This window comes from Xenopus tropicalis, chromosome 1 (assembly GCF_000004195.4).
Source record: "Xenopus tropicalis strain Nigerian chromosome 1, UCB_Xtro_10.0, whole genome shotgun sequence".
NCBI classification, from domain to species: domain Eukaryota; kingdom Metazoa; phylum Chordata; class Amphibia; order Anura; family Pipidae; genus Xenopus; species Xenopus tropicalis.
The window spans coordinates 207,065,634-207,092,812 of NC_030677.2; the positions used below are offsets into that span (position 1 = coordinate 207,065,634).

Sequence of the window (27,179 nt, forward strand, 5' to 3'; positions counted from 1 at the left end):
TGAAGGCCAATGATGCGCCCTATTTGGGGTATATATAAGTGTAGATATTCTCCTGTACTAAGCACAATTCAGAGGAATGTGAAGGTGTAGTAGCCTTATAGTAAAGTGTTGTATCTGGTATTTTTCCACTCGCGGTACCCCGTGTTTCCTTGAGACAAAATATTTCCTTTCCATCATACCTTTATACCCGAACTCAACCGCACCTTGCCCTCGGCGTGACTATTTGTTCTTATGGCCCCGGAATCTTTCTGCTCGGCCTGAGGAGAACATTCCGCAGCTTCCAGTTCCGCAAAGTAAAAATCCTCTGTACTCGAGCGCCGGAATAAAACAACAAACAAGGTTGTGCCATATTTGCTTAAAGGGAATTTAATTTTGATGTAATTTCTAGACATTTGTTTTAGTATTTGTATAATTCACCGGATCGAACGCCAGCAATTGTATTGCTCATGTTCCTGTCCTAGAGATATAATAGTAATATAACCTATATTTACCTACACTCGCTATAGTATTATATACTACATCATACTAATGACGAAAGCTTAAAAAAAATATATATATATGAAAAAAATGTTTCTCAAGGTGCTTAAAAAATAATACTTTTTTCATTTATAACATTTAGCCTAAAGTCAGCATCAGGGCCCGTATTATTTTCCAATTCACAGTTAAATTCCAACCTTGAATGGAATTTCTACTGCCAGCCAATTAACAATGTAGGTAATGGAACTTTCTAGATTAAATTTGCTCCATCTGTAACTGCTCCATCCATAACTACTCCATCTGTAACTGCTCCATCCATAACTGCTCCATCCATAACTGCTCCATCCATAACTACTCCATCCATAACTACTCGATCCATAACTGCTCCATCTATAACTACTCAATCTGTAACTGCTCAACTGCTCAATGGCACTCTGCAGCTCCAACCCGGCCCAAGGAAAGTCTCCCATAGGGCTCAATGGCACTCTGCAGCTCCAACCCAGCACAAGGAAAGTCTCCCATAGGGCTCAATGGCACTCTGCAGCTCCAACCTGCCCCAAGGAAAGTCTCCCATAGGGCTCAATGGCACTCTGCAGCTCCAACCTGGCCCAAGGAAAGTCTCCCATAGGGCTCAATGGCACTCTGCAGCTCCAACCCTGCCCAAGGAAAGCCTCCCATAGGGCTCAATGGCACTCTGCAGCTCCAACCTGGCCCAAGGAAAGCCTCCCATAGGGCTCAATGGCACTCTGCAGCTCCAACCCGGCCCAAGGAAAGTCTCCCATAGGGCTCAATGGCACTCTGCAGCTCCGACCCGGCCCAAGGAAAGTCTCCCATAGGGCTCAATGGCACTCTGCAGCTCCAACCTGGCCCAAGGAAAGTCACCATACCCAAGCTTGAATGAGGAAAAGCCTCCCATAGGGCTCAATGGCACTCTGCAGCTCCAACCCGGCCCAAGGAAAGTAACCCATAGGGCTCAATGGCACTCTGCAGCTCCAACCCGGCCCAAGGAAAGTCTCCCATAGGGCTCAATGGCACTCTGCAGCTCCAACCTGGCCCAAGGAAAGTCTCCCATAGGGCTCAATGGCACTCTGCAGCTCCAGCCCGGCCCAAGGAAAGTCTCCCATAGGGCTCAATGGCACTCTGCAGCTCCAACCCGGCCCAAGGAAAGTCTCCTATAGGGCTCAATGGCACTCTGCAGCTCCAACCCGGCCCAAGGAAAGTCTCCCATAGGGCTCAATGGCACTCTGCAGCTCCAACCCGGCCCAAGGAAAGTCTCCCATAGGGCTCAATGGCACTCTGCAGCTCCAACCCGGCCCAAGGAAAGTCTCCCATAGGGCTCAATGGCACTCTGCAGCTCCAACCCGGCCCAAGGAAAGTCTCCCATAGGGCTCAATGGCACTCTGCAGCTCCAACCCGGCCCAAGGAAAGTCTCCCATAGGGCTCAATGGCACTCTGCAGCTCCAACCCGGCCCAAGGAAAGTCTCCCATAGGGCTCAATGGCACTCTGCAGCTCCAACCCGGCCCAAGGAAAGTCTCCCATAGGGCTCAATGGCACTCTGCAGCTCCAACCCGGCCCAAGGAAAGCCTCCCATAGGGCTCAATGGCACTCTGCAGCTCCAACCCGACCCAAGGAAAGTCTCCCATAGGGCTCAATGGCACTCTGCAGCTCCAACCCGGCCCAAGGAAAGTCTCCCATAGGGCTCAATGGCACTCTGCAGCTCCAACCCGGCCCAAGGAAAGCCTCCCATAGGGCTCAATGGCACTCTGCAGCTCCAACCCGGCCCAAGGAAAGTCACCATACCCAAGCTTGAATGATACGATTTTGTTGCGCAAGTTTTGTGGCAAAGTACGAAAAAGTCGCGGAAGCAACGAAAAAGTCGCACAAGGTACGAAATTGTCGCCAAAAATACGATCATTATGAAAAAAAGGCATTCGGACGCATTCAGAGCATTTGTGGATTAGTAAATGTGCCCCTTAGAGTCTGCGGCCAGGAACCCTAACACTCTATATAATTAATATTGGCCTGTTCTGATGGTGAAACCCCCTTCTCTCCAGTCTCTATAAATAACATGTCCTCCTGTCCCCCGACCCTGTCCTACCATGGCTTAAATATTGATATTTACTCAGATCTTGTATTAAATGTGCACATTCTTCTACCTGTTAAACATCTCCTTTTTAAAGCTCCTCTTCTCCGTGTCAATAACCCATCATGTCGAGCCTTTCCTCATAGTTTCAGTCACCCATTGGCCTAACTTGTCATCTAAGATCAATATCTCCACTCCGCCCCCGCACACCTTACTGCTGCAAGTGGCAATTTCTGGAGAAGCAGAGAGGGTTGTTGGCAATCGCCCAAGACAATTTGCTGAATGTGTGAAACTGGGGGTTCAAACGGAGGTCCCCCGGTCGCGGGAGTGCAACTTGCGGTACAATAGTTACTGTATAATGAAACCAATGCTGCTTAGGGACCTTCTTGGATGGGAACATTGTGCCACTGGCCTAAAGCTGTTCGGAGAGTTTCTGTTTTTTTACAGGGGGCTTACATACTAGTTCAAGTCTCATTATGGTTAGTTAGTAGAGGCAGCACTTGCTACAGGGGTCTCTCTAACAAATCCTCTGCCCAGGCCTCTCTAACCGCCATCTTTACTGTAGGTGGCAGCCAATGCCTCATATGGCTCTATAAGCCTGTTTAGTGCAATGACTGTATATCATAACATGATTGTAACACTAGTACAGGCATACTATACAAATCATATGCTGAAAGGCCTTCAGGCTAGAACCATTGCCCCCAGACCCTCTATGGAGGCCAAGGCCACAGCCTTGGGGCCTCCATAGAGGGTCTGGGGGGCGATGGTTCCAGCCTGAAGGCCTTTCAGCGTATGATTTGTATAGTATGCCTGTTTATTCTCCTAGATACTGTATTCCTGGAACCCTTCTGTTCATTTTCCATTGGGGAATGTCTTGAAAAAAATGTGTTTACTTCATTCATTCATTGTTTTCATCCAATCAGGAGAGAGCATTCCTAATGGGAAGACTTCCCAGAATGTCGAATACCGAACACAGAGATTTTACTTACGTCTTCAACTTTGATCAAAGAATAAAAACAAATTTTGTGGAGTCAAGCGCAAGGGGGTGGTATAGTCAGTTTATTACATGCAGCTTTTTCATTGGGGTAACTATAAAGTCACACGGGGGGGGGGGGTAGCTTTATAGCTGTATAATAGCTGTATAATAAGCCAATAGAAATCATTCCACCTTGGCCACTCTCCTACCTGTGGCCAGGGAGCGGGGAAAGCAGGTGGAAAGTTCCAGGTTGGAATCAAAGTGCACTGGGCCCCTCTGAATTTTTTAATGCTGGGGGGGGGGGGGCATTGTTGGTTCCCAAATCGTGGTGCCCCTTGACCTAGGGAGCCCCAAAGCAGTGGTCCAGCCTGAAGGCCAATGATGCGCCCTATTTGGGGTATATATAAGTGTAGATATTCTCCTGTACTAAGCACAATTCAGAGGAATGTGAAGGTGTAGTAGCCTTATAGTAAAGTGTTGTATCTGGTATTTTTCCACTCGCGGTACCCTGTGTTTCCTTGTGACAAAATATTTCCTTTCCACCATACCTTTATACCCGAACTCAACTGCACCTTGCCCTCGGCGTGACTATTTGTTCTTATGGCCCCGGAATCTTTCTGCTCGGCCTGAGGAGAACATTCCGCAGCTTCCAGTTCCGCAAAGTAAAAACCCTTTGTACTCGAGCGCCGGAATAAAACAACAAACAAGGTTGTGCCATATTTGCTTAAAGGGAATTTAATTTTGATGTAATTTCTAGACATTTGTTTTAGTATTTGTATAATTCACCGGATCGAACGCCAGCAATTGTATTGCTCATGTTCCTGTCCTAGAGATATAATAGTAATATAACCTATATTTACCTACACTCGCTATATTCCATGAGTACATCATACTAATGAAGAAAGCTAAAAAAAAAAATATATATATATGAAAAAAATGTTTCTCAAGGTGCTTAAAAAATAATACTTCTTTAATTTCTAACATTTAGCCTAAAGTCAGCATCAGGGCCCGTATTATTTTCCAATTCACAGTTAAATTCCAACCTTGAATGGAATTTCTATTGACGTGCCAGCCAATTAACAATGTAGGTAATGGAACTTTCTAGATTAAATTTGCTCCATCTGTAACTGCTCCATCCATAACTACTCCATCTGTAACTGCTCCATCCATAACTACTCCATCTGTAACTGCTCCATCCATAACTACTCCATCTGTAACTGCTCCATCCATAACTACTCCATCTGTAACTGCTCATCGTTTCAACCATTGCATGCTGGGACTCACAATACAGAGTATGTCATTTCCATTCCTGGAGTGGAGACCCTTTCCTTACAAATACACTTCTCTTTAGACAACAATGGTTTCTAATACCTGTAAGCTATTAGGTAAGGGGAACTTGACCAACTATTGTACATCCAAGTGGGGAGCTAGAACCATAAATAGTCCAAAAACCACTTGGATTTAACTTGTTAGTGAATGTTTACACCATGGATACATATTGTATATTTCCTTATTGACTTCATGTCAAATATTAAGGTCCTTCACAGAAGGTCCCCTATTATCCCGTGGATGAGCTTTATGGTTGTCCCTGTGTGCACTGGTTATAGTCTTTGAAGCAAGTTCCATCACTGACTGTCCATGGTGGAACGCAAGTGCTAAATGTTCTCCCAAAATACAGTATATGTTCATGGTTGGGAGTCAAAGGACTTCCTAGAAGATAAGTCAAGCCCAGCAGGGAGGGTTCTTCATTCTAAACCTTGGTGTCTCCGGTTTCTTTCTTCTCCTTTTGCAGGTTGAGATAATAGTGCCTGTTTGCCTCAGGGTAGGTGACTTTACACAGGGGTAGTTTGTAAATAGCACGGTTATTTGTGGTCATTAACAAGAAGGTGAGCGCCGACAAACAAAACGGCCAAGTGCATGAAGGCAGTCGGACCTACAAAGAAGAAATGTATATTTGGTCATTCCTGGGAAGGAGGCTGATGGATGTTAGCATTTGTAAGAATTTTTACATTTGGTTGGAAGAGTAACAATAATCCAACCCTGACCAAACCATGGAAGGACCTGATGAACTCCACAATGATGGACATCATCATATTTTAGCTACTCAAACATATCAAAGGGCAGTTCCTATAAAATGAGTTTCTAGTGATTGTTACTTAGGTTTAGGTGTGCACTGGGCCCCTCTGAAGACTTTTATGCTGGGGGGAAAGTGGGGCGTCAAGTTACACCACTGAGCCTTTTGTTACCACTTATTGCACCCTGACAGTGTTGGCCCCAGGGCCAAACAATCAAATTATCCTGGATTCTCCCGATATTGCCCACCCGTAGGTGGGGGATATCGGGAGAAGATTCGCTCACTTGGCGACATCGCCAAGCGAGTGGATCTGCCCGTGTATGGGGACCTTTAGTCATTGTTATGACAGGACTGTACAAATGTTTCCTCCAATAGAGATGATGCACTTATATATGGGCTTATGTAGAAATACAGCATTTCCCACAGAATTCCAGCATCATTGTCAACAACAACCATAGCCAATTGCTTCTAATTCACTTTGCTCAGGGTCAGTTGTGTTCATGCCCCACCCACCAGGGGGACCACTTCTGGGGGACCCTAGTCTACAGTTGATTAGAGCAGTCTGAATGGGTGCATTGCTAGGTGCATCTATGGGCACAGGTACCTCTGTATATAGCATTAATGCACTCAATTTTGTATTGATACTAGTGCTTTGGACTTTGCTCTTTTATTTATAAATAAGCCCTACATTCTCTAGTCCAATGGGCTCCATGACAGGTAACTGTATATAGTGTTTCAGAGAAGGGACTACAGCAGGGGTCCCCAACCTTTCTTACTCGGGAGCCACAGTCAAATCTAAAAAGACTTGGGGAGCAACACAAGCACCATAAAAGTTCATGGAGGAGCCAAATAAGGGCTGTGATTGGCTATTAGGGGCCTCTATGCACCCTATCAGCTTACAGGGGCTTTATTTGGTAGGAAATCTTGTTTTTATTCAACCAAAACTTGCCCCCAAGTCAGGAATTCAAAAATAACTCCCTGGTTTGGGGGCACTGAGAGCAACATCCAAGGGGTTGGGGAGCAACGGTTGGATATCACTGGACTACAGCTTTAATGATTGGGTCTACAATTTGATCTACATCTTAATATCACAGAATATTATATTAAATGTTCAACAACCAAAAAGTAGATTTGAACCATAGAAGATAGCAGTAAGAGAATCTCCCTTCTTAAGCCGTACAGAGAAAAGTACTGTAAATTCCTTCTTTGGTGCCTCATTGAATGATATGGTGAGAGTTGTGTCTTTATTATATCCTGATGGATAACTTAGTAGCTGTAGTCTCTTTAGACTGTTGATGTAGTAAGATTTCCCTCTCAGTTCTGGCTATGATGGTGTGACCGTGGATAGTGTGCAAGTCATTTATAGAGTTCTTATCACTCGAGTTGCCAATGAGGCCAAAGGTATCACGACATATGAAGATAATACTTGACATTTTTGTATCCATATAACCTGGAACCACTTTGCTCCATTCGCTACCGGAACGTGCCGCTTGCTTTGTGCTTTGGTGCCAGTTATGTCTCGTATGTTTGTAACATCTAACCCAACTTTACCCTAGTGCTATTACCATTTACAGTAGTTAATCTTCAACTGTTCATATGTTTAGGTTTATATGCGGCACGGTGTCTTCCAGTTGGATCTGGGTCGATTTGCCTCTATAATTGCCCCTTGGTAAAGAGGAGCCACTTGTCCCTTAACAACCTCAAGCATTTAACAAGGCAGAAGACATTATCTCTACTTTTAACATAAAATACTTACCACGCTCATCATATTGGCAATGGCCGCCCCAAGGTATGCACAGAACAGAGCTGCAAATGGAAGAAGTGAGAATGGAAAACCAATAAGAATAGAGTATTAAGTTGCCAGAGTACAATGCATTACAGTTAGAGCCCAATGTAGACATATAGGGGGCATACAGGGTACTATATAATAGTAATATACTGTATGTGCCTTTGGGCTACTTTATTGGAGCTGCCCATAGATCCTTTCTGGTTCATGAAAGCTCAATAGGATTTGAGTAGCCAATCGCAGCTCTCACACAGGTTATGATATGCATTTCCCCCTCAAGCCCACTTGAATGGCTGTCTGGGGACATTTTCAATTATCATAAAATGTAACTTTTATATAGTGGGTAGATCTTAATAGGCTGATGCACAATATGGCAAATAAAAACATTTAGCCATGGGAGATATGATGGCTTTGGGCTACTGAAAGTCAACTGAGATAATCATATAGCACCACATGATATAATTCCCTGGTACAGGTATGGGACCTATTATCCAGAATGCTCAGGACCTGGGGCTTTCCGGATAAGGGATCTTTCCATAATTTGGAACTCCATACATTAAGTTGACTAAAAAATCATATTAACATAATTTAAACCCAATAGGGCTGTTCTGCCCCCAATAAGGGGTAATTATATCTTAGTTGGGATCAAGTACAGGTACTGTTTTATTATTACAGAGAAAAGGGAATCATTTAACCATGAAATAAACCCAATAGGGCTGTTCTGCCCCCAATAAGGGGTAATTATATCTTAGTTGGGATCAAGTACAGGTACTGTTTTATTATTACAGAGAAAAGGGAATCATTTAACCATGAAATAACCCAATAGGGCTGTTCTGCCCCAATAAGGGGTAATTATATCTTAGTTGGGATCAAGTACAGGTACTGTTTTATTATTACAGAGAAAAGGAATCATTTAACCATGAAATAAACCCAATAGGGCTGTTCTGCCCCAATAAGGGGGTAATTATATCTTAGTTGGGATCAAGTACAGGTACTGTTTTATTATTACAGAGAAAGGGAATCATTTAACCATTAAATAAACCCAATAGGGCTGTTCTGCCCCAATAAGGGGTAATTATATCTTAGTTGGGATCAAGTACAGGTACTGTTTTATTATTACAGAGAAAAGGGAATCATTTAACCATGAAATAAACCCAATAGGGCTGTTCTGCCCCAATAAGGGGTAATTATATCTTAGTTGGGATCAAGTACAGGTACTGTTTTATTATTACAGAGAAAAGGGAATCATTTAACCATGAAATAAACCCAATAGGGCTGTTCTGCCCCAATAAGGGGTAATTATATCTTAGTTGGGATCAAGTACAGGTACTGTTTTATTATTACAGAGAAAAGGGAATCATTTAACCATTAAATAAACCCAATAGGGCTGTTCTGCCCCAATAAGGGGTAATTATATCTTAGTTGGGATCAAGTACAGGTACTGTTTTATTATTACAGAGAAAAGGGAATCATTTAACCATGAAATAAACCCAATAGGGCTGTTCTGCCCCAATAAGGGGTAATTATATCTTAGTTGGGATCAAGTACAGGTACTGTTTTATTATTACAGAGAAAAGGGAATCATTTAACCATTAAATAAACCCAATAGGGCTGTTCTGCCCCCAATAAGGGGTAATTATATCTTAGTTGGGATCAAGTACAGGTACTGGTTTATTATTACAGAGAAAAGGGAAATCATTTTTAAAAATTAGAATTATTTGCTTATAATGGAGTCTATTGGAGATGGCCTTTCTGTAATTTGAAACTTTCTGGATAATGGATTCCGGATAAGGGATTCATACATCTGTACTAGGATAAATACAGTACTGAGGTACCTACCACACGAGATCGCCAGCAAGTGGGTCTGCCAAGTCAGGGCGTAAAACATGCCTCCGATTGCAATGCAGGCCAGAACGGAGTTGTAACCCCACAGCCCAAAGTAAATGTTCTGAAATGGCGCTGACAGACTCAACCCTGAAAAGCAAAAAAAAAATAAATAAATTAGGATTTAGTTCAATTGTCAAATAACTCATCTTATAGTTGGATGTTGTGTATTAGAGCTGTTGGTGCACTCCAGTGGCGTAACTAGGGTGTGCTGGGCCCCCCTACAAAAAAATGTTTGGAAGGGCCCAGCACATACCTCTCCCTACTTGAACCCCAGCCCGCTCACTGCTCCCCCCCGCTGGGGCCTCAGTAATATTCTGAGACAATTTGCAATTGGTCTTCATTTTTTATTATTTGTAGTTTTTTAATTAATTTGCTTTTTGTTCCTCAACTCTCAAGTTTAGAGTTTCAGCATAGGTTATATGGTTGCTAGGGTCCAATTTACCTTCGTAACCAGGAAGTGGTTTGATAGAGTGACTGATATATAAATAGCAGAGGGGCTGAATAGAAAGATAAGTCATAAAAAGTAACAATAACAATAGAACTGGAGCCTCACAGAGCAATAGTTTTTGGCTGCCGGGGTCAGTGACCCCCATTTGAAAACTGGAAAAGTGCAGTTGAACTTATGAGGATATGCATTGTTATGATTCATTGTGGCCAAGTAATCTCTAATGTGTTTATTACCTCTGGGGGTCATTAAGTCCCTTGTTTATTTAAGATTTATAGTTTGGAGTATTTTGGGATGTCCCCATGTGTTAATTACCCATTTATTTAACTACAAATTTATCTGGAATTGACTTTTCATGTAAAAAAGAATTTGAGATTTAAAAAAACAAAAAAAACAAACAAACTCGAATTCGCAAACTCGAAAATGGCTAAATAAGCCCATTAGCGCCATTCTATGCGCATTCGGGATATTGTTTTTATCGTTAGCGGTGAAGTAAGTGGCCGATAAGAGGCGCGTGTTGTGGTTACAGTGAGTCTGAATAGGGAGAAGCCATTGTTACCTGCCACGGTCCCCAAAGCCGACCCGATAGCCGCGTGCAGGCAAATAATGGGGGACGATAAGAACAAAGCCGCCAGGAACATCCCCCCGGTCCATGCGTTGTCGCAGCCATAAACCTGCCCAACACCGACCGGAATAGACTTTAAGAGCTGCAAGAAAAATATTGACAAAGTGGTGTTATCTGATGCCTTTACAATTGGGTGCCAAAGAGTGTCACTTTATTGCTTATCGCTACACAAACTCTCTCACCTCGGGCGGCGCAGGAATGGAGATTATACAAGAATTTCTATAGTAAAAATACAAAGGGAAACATCGCTGCCCATTCAACTAAACTGCGGCTGTTTAACAATTCCTAGAATGAGGGCAGGTTGGACTTCTGAACTGTTTCACCTTTACATTCACTTTTATTATGTTATACAATGTCCTATTCCTAGTAATTTTGCAATTGGTCTTCATTATTTATTTTTTATAGTTTTCAAACTATTTGCCTTCTACTTCTACATTTTGCCAGCTTTCAACTGACCCCTACGCCCAAAAACTATAGCTCTGTGCACTTACAAATTATATTAAGTATATACTTATCCAGAAACCCATTATCCAGAAAGCTCCGAATTACAGAAAGCCCATCTCCCATAGACTCCATTCTAATCAAATTTTTTTTAATTTTAAAACTGATTTCCTTTTTCTCTGTAATAATAAAACAGTACCTGTACTTGATCCCAACTAAGATATAATTACCCCTTATTGGGGGCAGAACAGCCCTATTGGGTTTATTTAATGGTTAAATGATTCCCTTTTCTCTGTAATAATAAAACAGTACCTGTACTTGATCCCAACTAAGATATAATTACCCCTTATTGGGGGCAGAACAGCCCTATTGGGTTTATTTAATGGTTAAATGATTCCCTTTTCTCTGTAATTATAAAACAGTACCTGTACTTGATCCCAACTAAGATATAATTACCCCTTATTGGGGGCAGAACAGCCCTATTGGGTTTATTTAATGGTTAAATGATTCCCTTTTCTCTGTAATAATAAAACAGTACCTGTACTTGATCCCAACTAAGATATAATTACCCCTTATTGGGGCAGAACAGCCCTATTGGGTTTATTTCATGGTTAAATGATTCCCTTTTCTCTGTAATAATAAAACAGTACCTGTACTTGATCCCAACTAAGATATAATTACCCCTTATTGGGGGCAGAACAGCCCTATTGGGTTTATTTCATGGTTAAATGATTCCCTTTTCTCTGTAATAATAAAACAGTACCTGTACTTGATCCCAACTAAGATATAATTACCCCTTATTGGGGCAGAACAGCCCTATTGGGGTTTATTTCATGGTTAAATGATTCCCTTTTCTCTGTAATAATAAAACAGTACCTGTACTTGATCCCAACTAAGATATAATTACCCCTTATTGGGGGCAGAACAGCCCTATTGGGTTTATTTAATGGTTAAATGATTCCCTTTTCTCTGTGATAATAAAACAGTACCTGTACTTGATCCCAACTAAGATATAATTACCCCTTATTGGGGGCAGAACAGCCCTATTGGGTTTATTTAATGGTTAAATGATTCCCTTTTCTCTGTGATAATAAAACAGAAGCTGTACTTGATCCCAAATACAACGTACAACATATTTGATCAGAGAAAAGGGAATCATTTAACCATGAAATAAACCCAATAGGGCTGTTCTGCCCCAATAAGGGGTAATTATATCTTAGTTGGGATCAAGTACAGGTACTGTTTTATTATTACAGAGAAAAGGGAATCATTTAACCATTAAATAAACCCAATAGGGCTGTTCTGCCCCAATAAGGGGTAATTATATCTTAGTTGGATCAAGTACAGGTACTGTTTTATTATTACAGAGAAAAGGGAATCATTTAACCATGAAATAAACCCAATAGGGCTGTTCTGCCCCCAATAAGGGGTAATTATATCTTAGTTGGGATCAAGTACAGGTACTGTTTTATTATTACAGAGAAAAGGGAATCATTTAACCATGAAATAAACCCAATAGGGCTGTTCTGCCCCAATAAGGGGTAATTATATCTTAGTTGGGATCAAGTACAGGGACTGTTTTATTATTACAGAGAAAAAGGAAATCAGTTTTAAAAATCTACATTATTTCATTAAAATGGAGTCTATGGGAGACAGGCTTTCTGGATAACGGGTTTCCGGATAACAGATCCCATACCTGTAATTCAAAAACTGACCAACTACAACCTGTCTCAGAATAGCACTCTCTACATCATAGTAAAAGATAATTCAAGTGATTCAAGTTATTTTGCGCTGAAGAAACTCTAATTCGAATAATGTTTCAAAAACTTGAATGTCTGGTATTTATTAAGAGTTTTTTATTCAACCAAATTTACCTTATTGATAAGTAAGAGAGCAGTTCACTTGATTTATGGGCTTATTTTTCAATTTCAGCCCATTAGACTGATATGCCGGCGGATATAATTAAGCCACTTACCAAGGGGACATCGATTTCAGACCAGGTTATGTTTGGGACAGACGCAATGGGCTCAAACATGGCAGTAGGAAAGAACACGTTGTAGGGCCCCGTAGCAGCCAAATACACGCAGACGGCGATATTAAAGGGCAAGGTAAATACGGGCAGGTCCCATTTTTTGAAGATTGAAGCCAAGGCGCTTGACAAGACTGGGCTGGGGAGAGAAAAAGCAACAAGTTATAGTTTATGGCAGTTTACAGAGTTGAAAGGGTAAGAAAGACTGGCCTTGAGTAACCGCTTTAGCCAAATAAAAACAACTGTTGGCACACCATTGCTTCATAGGAAGGAGACACTGAGAAATCCTTGCCACCATAGGTATAGTAGTGTCTAAATACTACAACCTCAATGTGGCCAATCAGTGATTTTCTTTTATCAGTCTATCTGTTTTCAACTGTTCTAAGCCAATAGCTGATTGATTGGTTGATAGATATATTTGGTAATTTAGCCCATTCTCTCTGCTCTATCACAGACAGATCGGGTACTCTGTATTTATTTCAAATACACTGGGCATCAAACGAAGATATGGCACTTTCCAGCTTTCAAATGGGGGTCACTGACCCCGGCAGCCAAAAATTGATTTTATAATTTTATTATTATTGTTGCTTCTTATTACTTAAATTTCCATGTAGGCCCTCTACAATTCCTATTCCCATTTCTCGTCTATACCGCTGCCTGGTTGCTAGGGTAAATAAGACCCTAGCAACCAGATAGCCACTAAAATACCAAAAGGCGAACTGCTGAACAAAAAGCTAAATAACTGAAAAACTATAAAAAATAAAAAATGAAGACCAATTGAAAAATGTCTCAGAATATCAATGTCTATGTCATATTCATTACAATGCGATGATCATATATATTAGTATACAAGTAGCAATTGGAAAGTCAAGAACCTATTGGGAGGTCTGAACTTGCTGCCAGTTGGGATGATTGCTTGAGCAATTAATGATTTGGGGCCCCATTATTTTATTAGTACTTATTTCCCAGAATGCCTTAGGATTTAATGATGGGGCTTACCAGGTCATGGACATGACAGAAACTGGAAGAAGAAGCCACCAGTACCAATTTCCCTTGGCAGAGAAGACGGCCATGAGCAAACCCACTAAGATGCCATTGTAGCCATGGAGTCCGGCAGCGATCGCTGATCTGCAGTTCAGAGAATAAAATAATTAACAGAGGAAATTGTATCCCAGCAGCCCAAATTATTTTGGTTCATTCTGGTGCAATTACGGAGCAAAATCTATTTTAATTGGATAACAAGGAGGGGTGGGTGGAGTTTAAGTTCTGATCAGTCTATTTGTGGCCTACTCAACCACAAAATGAAAAAAGTCCGACGAATTGGCGTCCAACAAATACGGCTGAGAATATTACCTGTCCTGACTGAGAATAAGGGCTGTGAGGGTGGATACTATGGTGCCGAGGCAGCCAGCGATCGCCCACCATGGATTCTGTAGGAAAAGCCCACCGACGATGATAAGTCCGCTGAGAGGGTTATTCACGAACATGACTTGGGATGTTCCACGTAGAACCCAGTCAACAAACTGGAATGGAATAGGTTTATCTGGAACCGAACACAACATATTTATTTGTGATTACATTTCTATAGCAGTGTAAATACATAAACTAACATTCTATTGGCCACTACCAACTCCTTTCTCCTCTAAAGAACATTCTCTTGGCCACTACCAACTCCTTTGTCCTGTAAAGAACTTTCTCTTAGTCACTACCAACTCCTTTCTCCTCTAAAGAACATTCTCTTGGCCACTACCAACTCCTTTGTCCTCTAAAGAACATTCTCTTGGCCACTACCAACTCCTTTGTCCTCTAAAGAACATTCTCTTGGCCACTACCAACTCCTTTGTCCTGTAAAGAACATTCTCCTGGTCACTACCAACTCCTTTGTCCTCTAAAGAACATTCTCTTGGTCACTACCAACTCCTTTGTCCTGTAAAGAACATTCTCTTGGTCACTACCAACTCCTTTGTCCTCTAAAGAACATTCTCTTGGCCACTACCAACTCCTTTGTCCTCTAAAGAACATTCTCTTGGCCACTACCAACTCCAGTGTCCCCTAAAGAACATTCTCTTGGCCACTACCAACTCCTTTGTCCTCTAAAGAACATTCTCTTGGCCACTACCAACTCCAGTGTCCCCTAAAGAACATTCTCTTGGCCACTACCAACTCCTTTGTCCTCTAAAGAACATTCTCTTGGCCACTACCAACTCCTTTGTCCTCTAAAGAACATTCTCTTGGCCACTACCAACTCCTTTGTCCTCTAAAGAACATTCTCTTGGCCACTACCAACTCCTTAGCCCATGATAATTAAGGCAATATAAAGGGAAGACTATGTATAACCTTACCTTTCATCCAGTTCCCAAACTCCGTCATTTCCCCAGAAATGCAATGTACTCCTTTGAAAAGGACCCCCAATCCTCCAGAACATGGATATCGACCTTCCACTCTCTTCTCTTCGACCTTTTCTGCCATATTCATGGGAACTTGACTCTCCATTGGTCCAAATTTTAAATAATCCTAGAATTCCAAAAACAAGATTATTATATGCATTGGATTTATTCTTCTTGAGATGTTTTCTGTGAGGAGTGGCTCTGGGCATTTAGCTGAGCCATTGCCACCCATCCTGTATGCTCAGTACCTATTGGCGGTTGCATCAAGATGGGGGTGGGGCAATTGTGTAAGCGCTACTGATAACTGTTGCTATAGGATAGTGAAGCAGGGCATATTTACTCATGTTAATACATAAACCCTATTTTACTCTAGATAGAATTGGAATTTGAAGGCTCCCTCTTGGTGCATAAGGGCAGGAATGTCCTTCTTGCTCACTTAGGGCTGTTAATAAACAATAAAGGATGTATTGATTAACAATGGAGATAAACATCACCGGTGAAGTTGCCCATACCAATATAATAGGTCTTTGCTTTTGTTTCCTAATTTGTAGGTGACTGTTCAAAACTAATTGCTGATTGGTTGCGATGGGCAATATCACCAATGATAATAAATACGCCCCTGAAACTCTTTGAATCTTTCAGAAGTTGGGGAATGCAGGGTGTGGGTTAGCTAGGGGGCCGCAGGATCACCATCTATGGAATACAGAATGGAAATGATAAAACATCTGTTCTTTCCCACAATTTATATAAAAACCTATCTCTTGTATTAATGAGTGTGGTAAAGGGGATAAATTATGAGGTTTGATTGTCAGGGGGCTGTTTTAAATTAAAGCAAGTAAGGGGGTGTGGTCGTATGGTGAGTGATATGTAGTGTGGTCTGGTATGTGAGTGATGATAGGTCAGTATGCGGTCTGTATTAGTGGATAGGTCAGTATGGGTCTGTATGTGAGTGGATAGATAGTTCAGTGTGGGATCTTGTATGTGAGTGGTAGATAGGGTCAGTGTGGGTCGATCTGTGAGTGGATAGATAGGTCAGTGTGGGTCTGTATGTGAGTGGATAGGTCAGTATGGTTGTATGTGAGTGGATAGATAGGTAGTATGTGGTCTATGTTGAGTGGATAGATAGCAGTGTGGGTCTGTAGTGAGTGGATAGGTCAGTGGGGTCTGTATGTGAGTGGATAGATAGGTCAGTGTGGGTCTGTATGTGGATGATAGGTCAGTGTGGGTCTTTGTGGAGTGGAGAGTGGTCTGTATGTGATGATAGTCAGTGTGGGTCTGTATGTGAGGGATAGATAGGTCAGTAGGGGTCTGTATGTGAGGGTAGGTCAGTTGGTCTGTATGTGAGTGATAGGTCATGTGGGTCTGTATGTGAGTGATAGAAGGTCAGTGGGTCTGTATGTGAATGGATAGATCAGTGTGGGTCTGTATGTGAGTGGATAGATAGGTCAATATGGGTCTGTATGTAGTGGATAGTAGTCAGTGATGGGTCGGTATGTGAGTGGTAGATAGTCAGTGTGGGTCTGTATGTGAGTGGATAGTGTCATATGGGTCTGTATGTGAGTGGATAGAGTCATGTGGTCTGTATGTGAGTGATAGGTCAGTGTGGTCTGTATGTGAGTGATATATAGGTCAGTTGTGGTCTGTATGTGAGTGGATAGATAGGTCAGTGTGGGTCTGTATGTGAGTGTGATAGGTCAGTGTGGGTCTGTAATGTGATGGAGTAGAATGGTCAATGGGTCTGTATGTGAGTGGATAGGTCAGTGTGGGGTCTGTATGTGAGTGGATAGGTCAGTATGGGTCTGTATGTGAGTGGATAGAGGTCAGTGTGGTCTGTATGTGAGTGGATAGATAGGTCAGTATGGGTCTGTATGTGAGTGGATAGATAGGTCAGTGTGGGTCTGTATGTGAGTGGATAGATAGGTCAGTGTGGGTCTGTATGTGAGTGGATAGGTCAGTGTGGGTCTGTATGTGAGTGGATAGGTCAGTGTGGGTCTGTATGTGAGTGGATAGATAGGTCAGTGTGGGTCTGTATGTGAGTGGATAGATAGGTCAGTGTGGGTCTGTATGTGAGTGGATAGGTCAGTGTGGGTCTGTATGTGAGTGGATAGATAGGTCAGTGTGGGTCTGTATGTGAGTGATAGATAGGTCAGTGTGGGTCTGTATGTGAGTGGATAGATAGGTCAGTGTGGGTCTGTATGTGAGTGGATAGATAGGTCAGTGTGGGTCTGTATGTGAGTGGATAGATAGGTCAGTATGGGTCTGTATGTGAGTGGATAGATAGGTCAGTGTGGGTCTGTATGTGAGTGGATAGGTCAGTGTGGGTCTGTATGTGAGTGGATAGATAGGTCAGTGTGGGTCTGTATGTGAGTGATAGATAGGTCAGTGTGGGTCTGTATGTGAGTGGATAGATAGGTCAGTGTGGGTCTGTATGTGAGTGGATAGATAGGTCAGTGTGGGTCTGTATGTGAGTGGATAGATAGGTCAGTGTGGGTCTGTATGTGAGTGGATAGATAGGTCAGTGTGGGTCTGTATGTGAGTGGATAGAATAGGTAGTGTTGGTCTGTAGTGAGTGGATAGGTCAGTGGTCTGTTGTGAGTGGATAGATAGGTCATGTGGGTCTGTATGTGAGTGGATAGATAGGTCAGTGTGGGTCTGTATGTGAGTAGATAGATAGGTCAGTGTGGGTCTGTATGTGAGTGGATAGATAGGTCAGTGTGGGTCTGTATGTGAGTGGATAGATAGGTCAGTTGGGTCTGTATGTGAAGTGGAAAGATAGGTCAGTAATGGGTCTGTATGTGAGTGGATAGATAAGTCAGTGTGGTCTGTATGTGAGTGGATTAGGTCAGTATGGGTCTGTTGTGAGTGGATAGATAGGTCAGTGTGGGTCTGTATGTGAGTGGATAGGTCCAGTATGGGTCTGTATGTGAGTGGTAGATAGGTCAGTGTGGGTCTGTATGTGAGTGGAAAGATAGGTCAGTTGGGTCTGTATGTGAGTGGATAGATAGGTCAGTGTGGGTCTGTATGTGAGTGGAAAGATAGGTCAGTATGGGTCTGTATGTGAGTGGAAAGATAGATGGTCAGTATGGGTCTGTTGGGGAAAGTCAGTGGTTATGTGAGTGGATAGGTCAGTATGGGTCTGTATGTGAGTGGATAGATAGGTCAGTGTGGGTCTGTATGGAGTGGATAGATAGGTCAGTATGGGTCTGTATGTGAGTGGATAGGTCAGTGTGGGTCTGTATGTGAGTGTATAGATAGGTCAGTGTGGGTCTGTATGTGAGTGGATAGGTCAGTATGGGTCTGTATGTGAGTGGATAGATAGGTCAGTGTGGGTCTGTATGTGAGTGGATAGATAGGTCAGTGTGGGTCTGTATGTGAGTGGATAGGTCAGTGTGGGTCTGTATGTTAGTGGATAGATAGGTCAGTGTGGGTCTGTATGTGAGTGGATAGATAGGTCAGTGTGGGTCTGTATGTGAGTGGATAGGTCAGTATGGGTCTGTATGTGAGTGGATAGGTCAGTGTGGGTCTGTATGTGAGTGGATAGGTCAGTATGGGTCTGTATGTGAGTGGATAGGTCAGTGTGGGTCTGTATGTGAGTGGATAGGTCAGTATGGGTCTGTATGTGAGTGGATAGATAGGTCAGTGTGGGTCTGTATGTGAGTGGATAGGTCAGTATGGTCTGTATGTGAGTGGATAGATAGGTCAGTGTGGGTCTGTATGTGAGTGGATAGGTCAGTGTGGGTCTGTATGTGAGTGGATAGATAGGTCAGTATGGGTCTGTATGTGAGTGGATAGAGGTCAGTGTGGGTCTGTATGTGAGTGGATAGATAGGTCAGTGTGGGTCTGTATGTGAGTGGATAGGTCAGTATGGGTCTGTATGTGAGTGGATAGATAGGTCAGTGTGGGTCTGTATGTGAGTGGATAGATAGGTCAGTGTGGGTCTGTATGTGAGTGGATAGGTCAGTGTGGGTCTGTATGTGAGTGGATAGATAGGTCAGTGTGGGTCTGTATGTGAGTGGATAGATAGGTCAGTGTGGGTCTGTATGTGAGTGGATAGGTCAGTGTGGGTCTGTATGTGAGTGGATAGGTCAGTGTGGGTCTGTATGTGAGTGGATAGGTCAGTATGGGTCTGTATGTGAGTGGATAGGTCAGTGTGGGTCTGTATGTGAGTGGATAGGTCAGTATGGGTCTGTATGTGAGTGGATAGGGTCAGTGTGGGTCTGTATGTGAGTGATGATAGGTCAGTGTGGGTCTGTATGTGAGTGGATAGGTCAGTGTGGGTCTGTATGTGAGTGGATAGATAGGTCAGTGTGGGTCTGTATGTGAGTGGATAGGTCAGTATGGGTCTGTATGTGAGTGGATAGATAGGTCAGTGTGGGTCTGTATGTGAGTGGATAGGTCAGTGTGGGTCTGTATGTGAGTGGATAGATAGGTCAGTGTGGGTCTGTATGTGAGTGGATAGACTAGGTCAGTAGTGGGGTCTGTATGTGAGTGGATAGATAGGTCAGTATGGGTCTGTATGTGAGTGGATAGATAGGTCAGTGTGGGTCTTATGTGAGTGGATAGATTGGTCAGTGTGGTCTGTTATGTGAGTGGATAGATAGGTCAGTGTGGGTCTGTATGTGAGTGGATAGATAGGTCAGTGTGGGTCTGTATGTGAGTGGATAGATAGGTCAGTATGGGTCTGTATGTGAGTGGATAGATAGGTAAGTATGGGTCTGTATGTGAGTGGATAGAATAGGTCAGTGTGGGTCTGTATGTGAGTGGATAGGTCAGTATGGGTCTGTATGTGAGTGGATAGATAGGTCAGTGTGGGTCTGTATGTGAGTGGATAGATAGGTCAGTGTGGGTCTGTATGTGAGTGGATAGATAGGTCAGTATGGGTCTGTATGTGAGTGGAAAGATAGGTCAGTATGGGTCTGTATGTGAGTGGATAGATAGGTCAGTGTGGGTCTGTATGTGAGTGGATAGGTCAGTATGGGTCTGTATGTGAGTGGATAGATAGGTCAGTGTGGGTCTGTATGTGAGTGTATAGATAGGTCAGTGTGGGTCTGTATGTGAGTGGATAGATAGGTCAGTGTGGGTCTGTATGTGAGTGGATAGATAGGTCAGTATGGGTCTGTATGTGAGTGTATAGATAGGTCAGTGTGGGTCTGTATGTGAGTGGATAGATAGGTCAGTGTGGGTCTGTATGTGAGTGGATAGAATAGGTCAGTATGGGTCTGTATGTGAGTGGATAGATAGGTCAGTATGGGTCTGTATGTGAGTGGATAGATAGGTCAGTGTGGGTCTGTATGTGAGTGGATAGATAGGTCAGTATGGGTCTGTATGTGAGTGGATAGATAGGTCAGTGTGGGTCTGTATGTGAGTGGATAGATAGGTCAGTGTGGGTCTGTATGTGAGTGGATCGGTCAGTGTGGGTCTGTATGTGAGTGGATAGGTCAGTGTGGGTCTGTATGTGAGTGGATAGATAGGTCAGTGTGGGTCTGTATGTGAGTGGATAGGTCAGTGTGGGTCTGTATGTGAGTGGATAGATAGGTCAGTGTGGGTCTGTATGTGAGTGGATAGGTCAGTATGGGTCTGTATGTGAGTGGATAGATAGGTCAGTGTGGGTCTGTAATGTGAGTGGATAGATAGGTCAGTGTGGGTCTGTATGTGAGTGGATAGATAGGTCAGTATGGGTCTGTATGTGAGTGGATAGATAGGTCAGTATGGGTCTGTATGTGAGTGGATAGATAGGTCAGTGTGGGTCTGTATGTGAGTGGATAAATAGGTCAGTGTGGGTCTGTATGTGAGTGGATAGATAGGTCAGTATGGGTCTGTATGTGAGTGGATAGATAGGTAAGTATGGGTCTGTATGTGAGTAAATAGATAGGTCAGTGTGGGTCTGTATGTGAGTGGATAGGTCAGTATGGGTCTGTATGTGAGTGGATAGATAGGTCAGTGTGGGTCTGTATGTGAGTGTATAGATAGGTCAGTGTGGGTCTGTATGTGAGTGGATAGGTCAGTGTGGGTCTGTATGTGAGTGGATAGATAGGTCACTATGGGTCTGTATGTGAGTGGATAGATAGGTCAGTGTGGGTCTGTATGTGAGTGGATAGATAGGTCAGTATGGGTCTGTATGTGAGTGGATAGATAGGTCAGTGTGGGTCTGTATGTGAGTGGATAGATAGGTCAGTATGGGTCTGTATGTGAGTGGATAGATAGGTCAGTGTGGGTCTGTATGTGAGTGGATAGATAGGTCAGTGTGGGTCTGTATGTGAGTGGATAGGTCAGTATGGGTCTGTATGTGAGTGGATAGTTCAGTATGGGTCTGTATGTGAGTGGATGGATAGGTCAGTGTGGGTCTGTATGTGAGTGGATAGGTCAGTATGGGTCTGTATGTGAGTGGATAGATAGGTCAGTGTGGGTCTGTATGTGAGTGGATAGATAGGTCAGTGTGGGTCTGTATGTGAGTGGATAGATAGGTCAGTTTGGGTCTGTATGTGAGTGGATAGATAGGTCAGTGTGGGTCTGTATGTGAGTGGATAGATAGGTCAGTATGGGTCTGTATGTGAGTGGATAGATAGGTCAGTGTGGGTCTGTATGTGAGTGGATAGAAAGGTCAGTGTGGGTCTGTATGTGAGTGGATAGGTCAGTGTGGGTCTGTATGTGAGTGGATAGGTCAGTGTGGGTCTGTATGTGAGTGGATAGGTCAGTGTGGGTCTGTATGTGAGTGGATAGATAGGTCAGTGTGGGTCTGTATGTGAGTGGATAGATAGGTCAGTATAGGTCTGTATGTGAGTGGATAGATAGGTCAGTGTGGGTCTGTATGTGAGTGGATAGGTCAGTGTGGGTCTGTATGTGAGTGGATAGGTCAGTGTGGGTCTGTATGTGAGATGATAGATAGGTCAGTGTGGGTCTGTATGTGAGTGGATAGGTCAGTGTGGGTCTGTATGTGAGTGGATAGGTCAGTATGGGTCTGTATGTGAGTGGATAGATAGGTCAGTGTGGGTCTGTATGTGAGTGGATAGGTCAGTGTGGGTCTGTATGTGAGTGGATAGGTCAGTGTGGGTCTGTATGTGAGTGGATAGATAGGTCAGTGTGGGTCTGTATGTGAGTGGATAGATAGGTCAGTGTGGGTCTGTATGTGAGTGGATGGGTCAGTATGGGTCTGTATGTGAGTGGATAGGTCAGTGTGGGTCTGTATGTGAGTGGATAGATAGGTCAGTGTGGGTCTGTAAGTGAGTGGATAGGTCAGTATGGGTCTGTATGTGAGTGGATAGATAGGTCAGTATGGGTCTGTATGTGAGTGGATAGGTCAGTATGGGTCTGTATGTGAGTGGATAGATAGGTCAGTGTGGGTCTGTATGTGAGTGGATAGGTCAGTATGGGTCTGTATGTGAGTGGATAGATAGGTCAGTATGGGTCTGTATGTGAGTGTATAGATAGGTCAGTATGGGTCTGTATGTGAGTGGATAGATAGGTCAGTATGGGTCTGTATGTGAGTGGATATATAGGTCAGTGTGGGTCTGTATGTGAGTGGATAGGTCAGTATGGGTCTGTATGTGAGTGGATAGATAGGTCAGTATGGGTCTGTATGTGAGTGTATAGATAGGTCAGTGTGGGTTTGTATGTGAGTGGATAGATAGTTCAGTATGGGTCTGTATGTGAGTGGATAGATAGGTCAGTGTGGGTCTGTATGTGAGTGGATAGATAGGTCAGTGTGGGTCTGTATGTGAGTGGATAGGTCAGTGTGGGGTCTGTATGTGAGTGGATAGGTCAGTGTGGGTCTGTATGTGAGTGGATAGATAGGTCAGTATGGGTCTGTATGTGAGTGGATAGATAGGTCAGTGTGGGTCTGTAAGTGAGTGGATAGATAGGTCAGTGTGGGTCTGTATGTGTGTGGATAGGTCAGTGTGGGTCTGTATGTGAGTGGATAGATAGGTCAGTGTGGGTCTGTATGTGAGTGGATAGATAGGTCAGTGTGGGTCTGTATGTGAGTGGATAGATAGGTCAGTATGGGTCTGTATGTGAGTGGATAGATAGGTCAGTGTGGGTCTGTATGTGAGTGGATAGATAGGTCAGTGTGGGTCTGTATGTGAGTGGATAGGTCAGTGTGGGTCTGTATGTGAGTGGATAGGTCAGTGTGGGTCTGTATGTGAGTGGATAGGTCAGTATGGGTCTGTATGTGAGTGGATAGATAGGTCAGTGTGGGTCTGTATGTGAGTGGATAGGTCAGTGTGGGTCTGTATGTGAGTGGATAGGTCAGTGTGGGTCTGTATGTGAGTGGATAGGTCAGTGTGGGTCTGTATGTGAGTGGATAGATAGGTCAGTGTGGGTCTGTATGTGAGTGGATAGATAGGTCAGTGTGGGTCTGTATGTGTGTGGATAGGTCAGTGTGGGTCTGTATGTGAGTGGATAGATAGGTCAGTGTGGGTCTGTATGTGAGTGGATAGATAGGTCAGTGTGGGTCTGTATGTGAGTGGATAGATAGGTCAGTATGGGTCTGTATGTGAGTGGATAGATAGGTCAGTGTGGGTCTGTATGTGAGTGGATAGGTCAGTGTGGGTCTGTATGTGAGTGGATAGGTCAGTGTGGGTCTGTATGTGAGTGGATAGGTCAGTGTGGGTCTGTATGTGAGTGGATAGGTCAGTGTGGGTCTGTATGTGAGTGGATAGATAGGTCAGTATGGGTCTGTATGTGAGTGGATAGGTCAGTGTGGGTCTGTATGTGAGTGGATAGATAGGTCAGTATGGGTCTGTATGTGAGTGGATAGGTCAGTGTGGGTCTGTATGTGAGTGGATAGATAGGTCAGTATGGGTCTGTATGTGAGTGGATAGATAGGTCAGTGTGGGTCTGTATGTGAGTGGATAGATAGGTCAGTGTGGGTCTGTATGTGAGTGGATAGATAGGTCAGTTTGGGTCTGTATGTGAGTGGATAGATAGGTCAGTATGGGTCTGTATGTGAGTGGATAGGTCAGTGTGGGTCTGTATGTGAGTGGATAGGTCAGTATGGGTCTGTATGTGAGTGGATAGATAGGTCAGTATGGGTCTGTATGTGAGTGGATAGATAGGTCAGTATGGGTCTGTATGTGAGTGGATAGATAGGTCAGTATGGGTCTGTATGTGAGTGGATAGGTCAGTATGGGTCTGTATGTGAGTGGATAGGTCAGTGTGGGTCTGTATGTGAGTGGATAGATAGGTCAGTATGGGTCTGTATGTGAGTGGATAGATAGGTCAGTATGGGTCTGCATGTGAGTGGATAGATAGGTCAGTATGGGTCTGTATGTGAGTGGATAGGTCAGTATGGGTCTGTATGTGAGTGGATAGATAGGTCAGTGTGGGTCTGTATGTGAGTGGATAGATAGGTCAGTGTGGGTCTGTATGTGAGTGGATAGATAGGTCAGTATGGGTCTGCATGTGAGTGGATAGATAGGTCAGTATGGGTTTGGGTGTGCTGGGTTCACGTGGAAGGGTCGAACTTGATGAACTCTGGTCTTTCTTCAACCTAACTTAACTATGTAACTATGTAACTATATGCATTATCTTGAAATGGGAGTTGAGTTAACCACTCTCACCCCAGTTACACCTGCAGTTTTTGTTGCCTGCGATAGATCTCTGCTAATCGGCTTTTGGCTTTGTTGCTGGTGGAAAGGCATTTCGGAGTGATTAGTTACCCACAGTAGCAGAGATCTATTGCGGGAGACTAAATTGCTCTGTGGGATGATAACCTAAATGCAGGAGATCATAAAAATCAAACTGTTTGCTGGTTGCTATAGGTTACCGGATGTTTTCCTTTGCTACTTAACCATCAGTGTATGGTTATACCAAGGAATTTGGGCCAACACTAGAAATCATGGGGCTTACCAGCTCTGGGATATTAGCCATATTAGCCCTGTCCCTTTGCTAAGAACTGGCCATTGAACCACCCCTTTAAGCTTGTTTATATCTGTTTAAGCACATTTATTGTTAAAAGAAACAATAAATTTATTTTTTTTTATATGAGATACCTGTATTTAATCCAACTCTCAACCTGAAGATTTATATTTTTAAATACATTTTACTTTCTGCCACTAGGTGGAGCCTGCTGTGAAAACTGACTGTTCAGAACACTGGTCTGCGACAATCCTTGGAATATGGCATTGCTGTGAAGGCTACAGACATCATTAAAAGCAGCTTTTTAATCAATATAATAGGCAGCGCAATAGAACTCAAGGATACTTGTGATGGAGATGAAAATCCTTTCCCAAGTGCCTGTTTTTGAGTGCCAGTGGCCAAGTAACCCCCCCCTCCAGTGCACTTCTCTTCTGGCCCCCCACTGAAAAAGGGCCCTAGAGAGGACTCCCACCTTTCCCTGGGATAGAGGGGGCAGGATGAAGAAGGAATTGGGGAGAGCTGGATGCAGAACATTCCTGGCAAATTGGTAATACCGCCTGGCCCTGGCTAGCATTTTACGGATCTGGCCAGTAAAATAGTATCTGGGTGCAACCCGAGATGGCTTCCCTGCTACAGATGCTGCTGTTCATGGAAAGATTAATTCAGACCCCCCCCCCCAATCCTGACCCCCCCATCTCTGTTCTATTTTTTCCCTCTTAATCAAGTATCATTTTCACAGTAAATGACCAGCCAAGTGGTGGCCTATTGATACAAGGGACAGCCAGCCCTCGGTTCTAGAACAAATCCCCCTTTTTCCCTGCTCCACTGTATTTCTGCGCAATAACCCACATTCCTGCCGAGGGGATGAGAGAATTATGGGGGATAGGGAGGAATGTGACAGGGGCAGCCAGGAGGCGATACACTCGGCCGAAAGATTTACAGTATCATAACAGGAAGGCTAGGAAATAATGTTAATGTGGCCTTTTTTTATTGCCGTCCAATAGCAGCCCCCACCCTGCCGGTGGGAAACAGATAACCGGGGCCACAGCCGCTGAAGGTCGGGCCCCTATTCAAAGACTGAAGTTCAAATTGAGAACAAACAAATGGCCCTAGGAGCCTGCAGTGAAAACTGACTGCAGAGAACACTCGTCTTCAACAGTCCTTGGAATATGGCATTGCTGTGAAGGCTACAGACATCACTAAAAGCAGCTTTTAAATCAAAATAATAAGAAGTGCAATGGAACTCAAGGATACTTGTGATGGAGATCAAAATCCTTTCCCAAGTGCCTGTTTTTGAGTGCCAGTGGCCAAGTGAACCCCTGTGCATCCCCTGTGAAAGGCATTGGGGCAGATAGCAGATCAAAGGGCCATTTGTGCTATCAGAGGCCCAAACAGCCCCCCCCGCCCAATAAATAGTGACTGTCTGTGGCACCTTACAGCCCCCCTGGCATTCCCAGTACCCAGAGGCACAAACAGCCCCCCCCCCAGCCCAATAAATAGTGACTGTCTGTGGCACCTTACAGCCCCCCTGGCATTCCCAGTACCTAGAGGCACAAACAGCCCCCCCCCAGCCCAATAAATAGTGACTGCCTGTGGCACCTTACAGCCCCCCTGGCATTCCCAGTACCCAGAGGCACAAACAGCCCCCCAGCCCAATAAATAGTGACTGTCTGTGGCACCTTACAGCCCCCCTGGCATTCCCAGTACCCAGAGGAACAAACAGCCCCCCCCAGCCCAATAAATAGTGACTGTCTGTGGCACCTTACAGCCCCCCTGGCATTCCCAGTACCCAGAGGCACAAACAGCCCCCCCCAGCCCAATAAATAGCGACTGTCTGTGGCACCTTACAGCCCCCCTGGCATTCCCAGTACCCAGAGGAACAAACAGCCCCCCCAGCCCAATAAATAGGGACTGTCTGTGGCACCTTACAGCCCCCCTGGCATTCCCAGTACCCAGAGGCACAAACAGCCCCCCCAGCCCAATAAATAGTGACTGCCTGTGGCACCTTACAGCCCCCCTGGCATTCCCAGTACCCAGAGGCACAAACAGCCCCCCCCAGCCCAATAAATAGTGACTGTCTGTGGCACCTTACAGCCCCCCTGGCATTCCCAGT

The 27,179-nt window shown here is 44.0% G+C and overlaps 1 protein-coding gene across 3 annotated transcripts in view; it reads right to left on the reverse strand.

Annotated features, from left to right (window-relative positions):
- Positions 1-345: 345 nt before the first annotated feature.
- The window catches only part of slc14a2 (solute carrier family 14 (urea transporter), member 2), a 32,313-nt gene continuing 5,479 nt past the window's right edge, over positions 346-27,179 (reverse strand). For 2 of the 3 annotated variants that reach the window (XM_031894938.1, XM_031894939.1), the window contains exons 2-9: positions 15,167-15,338; positions 14,178-14,367; positions 13,824-13,952; positions 12,771-12,963; positions 10,289-10,436; positions 9,237-9,371; positions 7,368-7,417; positions 4,252-5,470 (exon numbers count right to left, since the gene is read on the reverse strand). In XM_031894938.1, the coding sequence (XP_031750798.1) occupies positions 5,288-5,470; positions 7,368-7,417; positions 9,237-9,371; positions 10,289-10,436; positions 12,771-12,963; positions 13,824-13,952; positions 14,178-14,367; positions 15,167-15,338 (1,200 nt within the window). In that variant the 3' untranslated portion in view covers positions 4,252-5,287. Of the gene's footprint in view, positions 492-4,251; positions 5,471-7,367; positions 7,418-9,236; positions 9,372-10,288; positions 10,437-12,770; positions 12,964-13,823; positions 13,953-14,177; positions 14,368-15,166; positions 15,339-27,179 lie in introns of those variants that run through there. The other variant, XR_004220804.1, reaches the window with a different exon arrangement.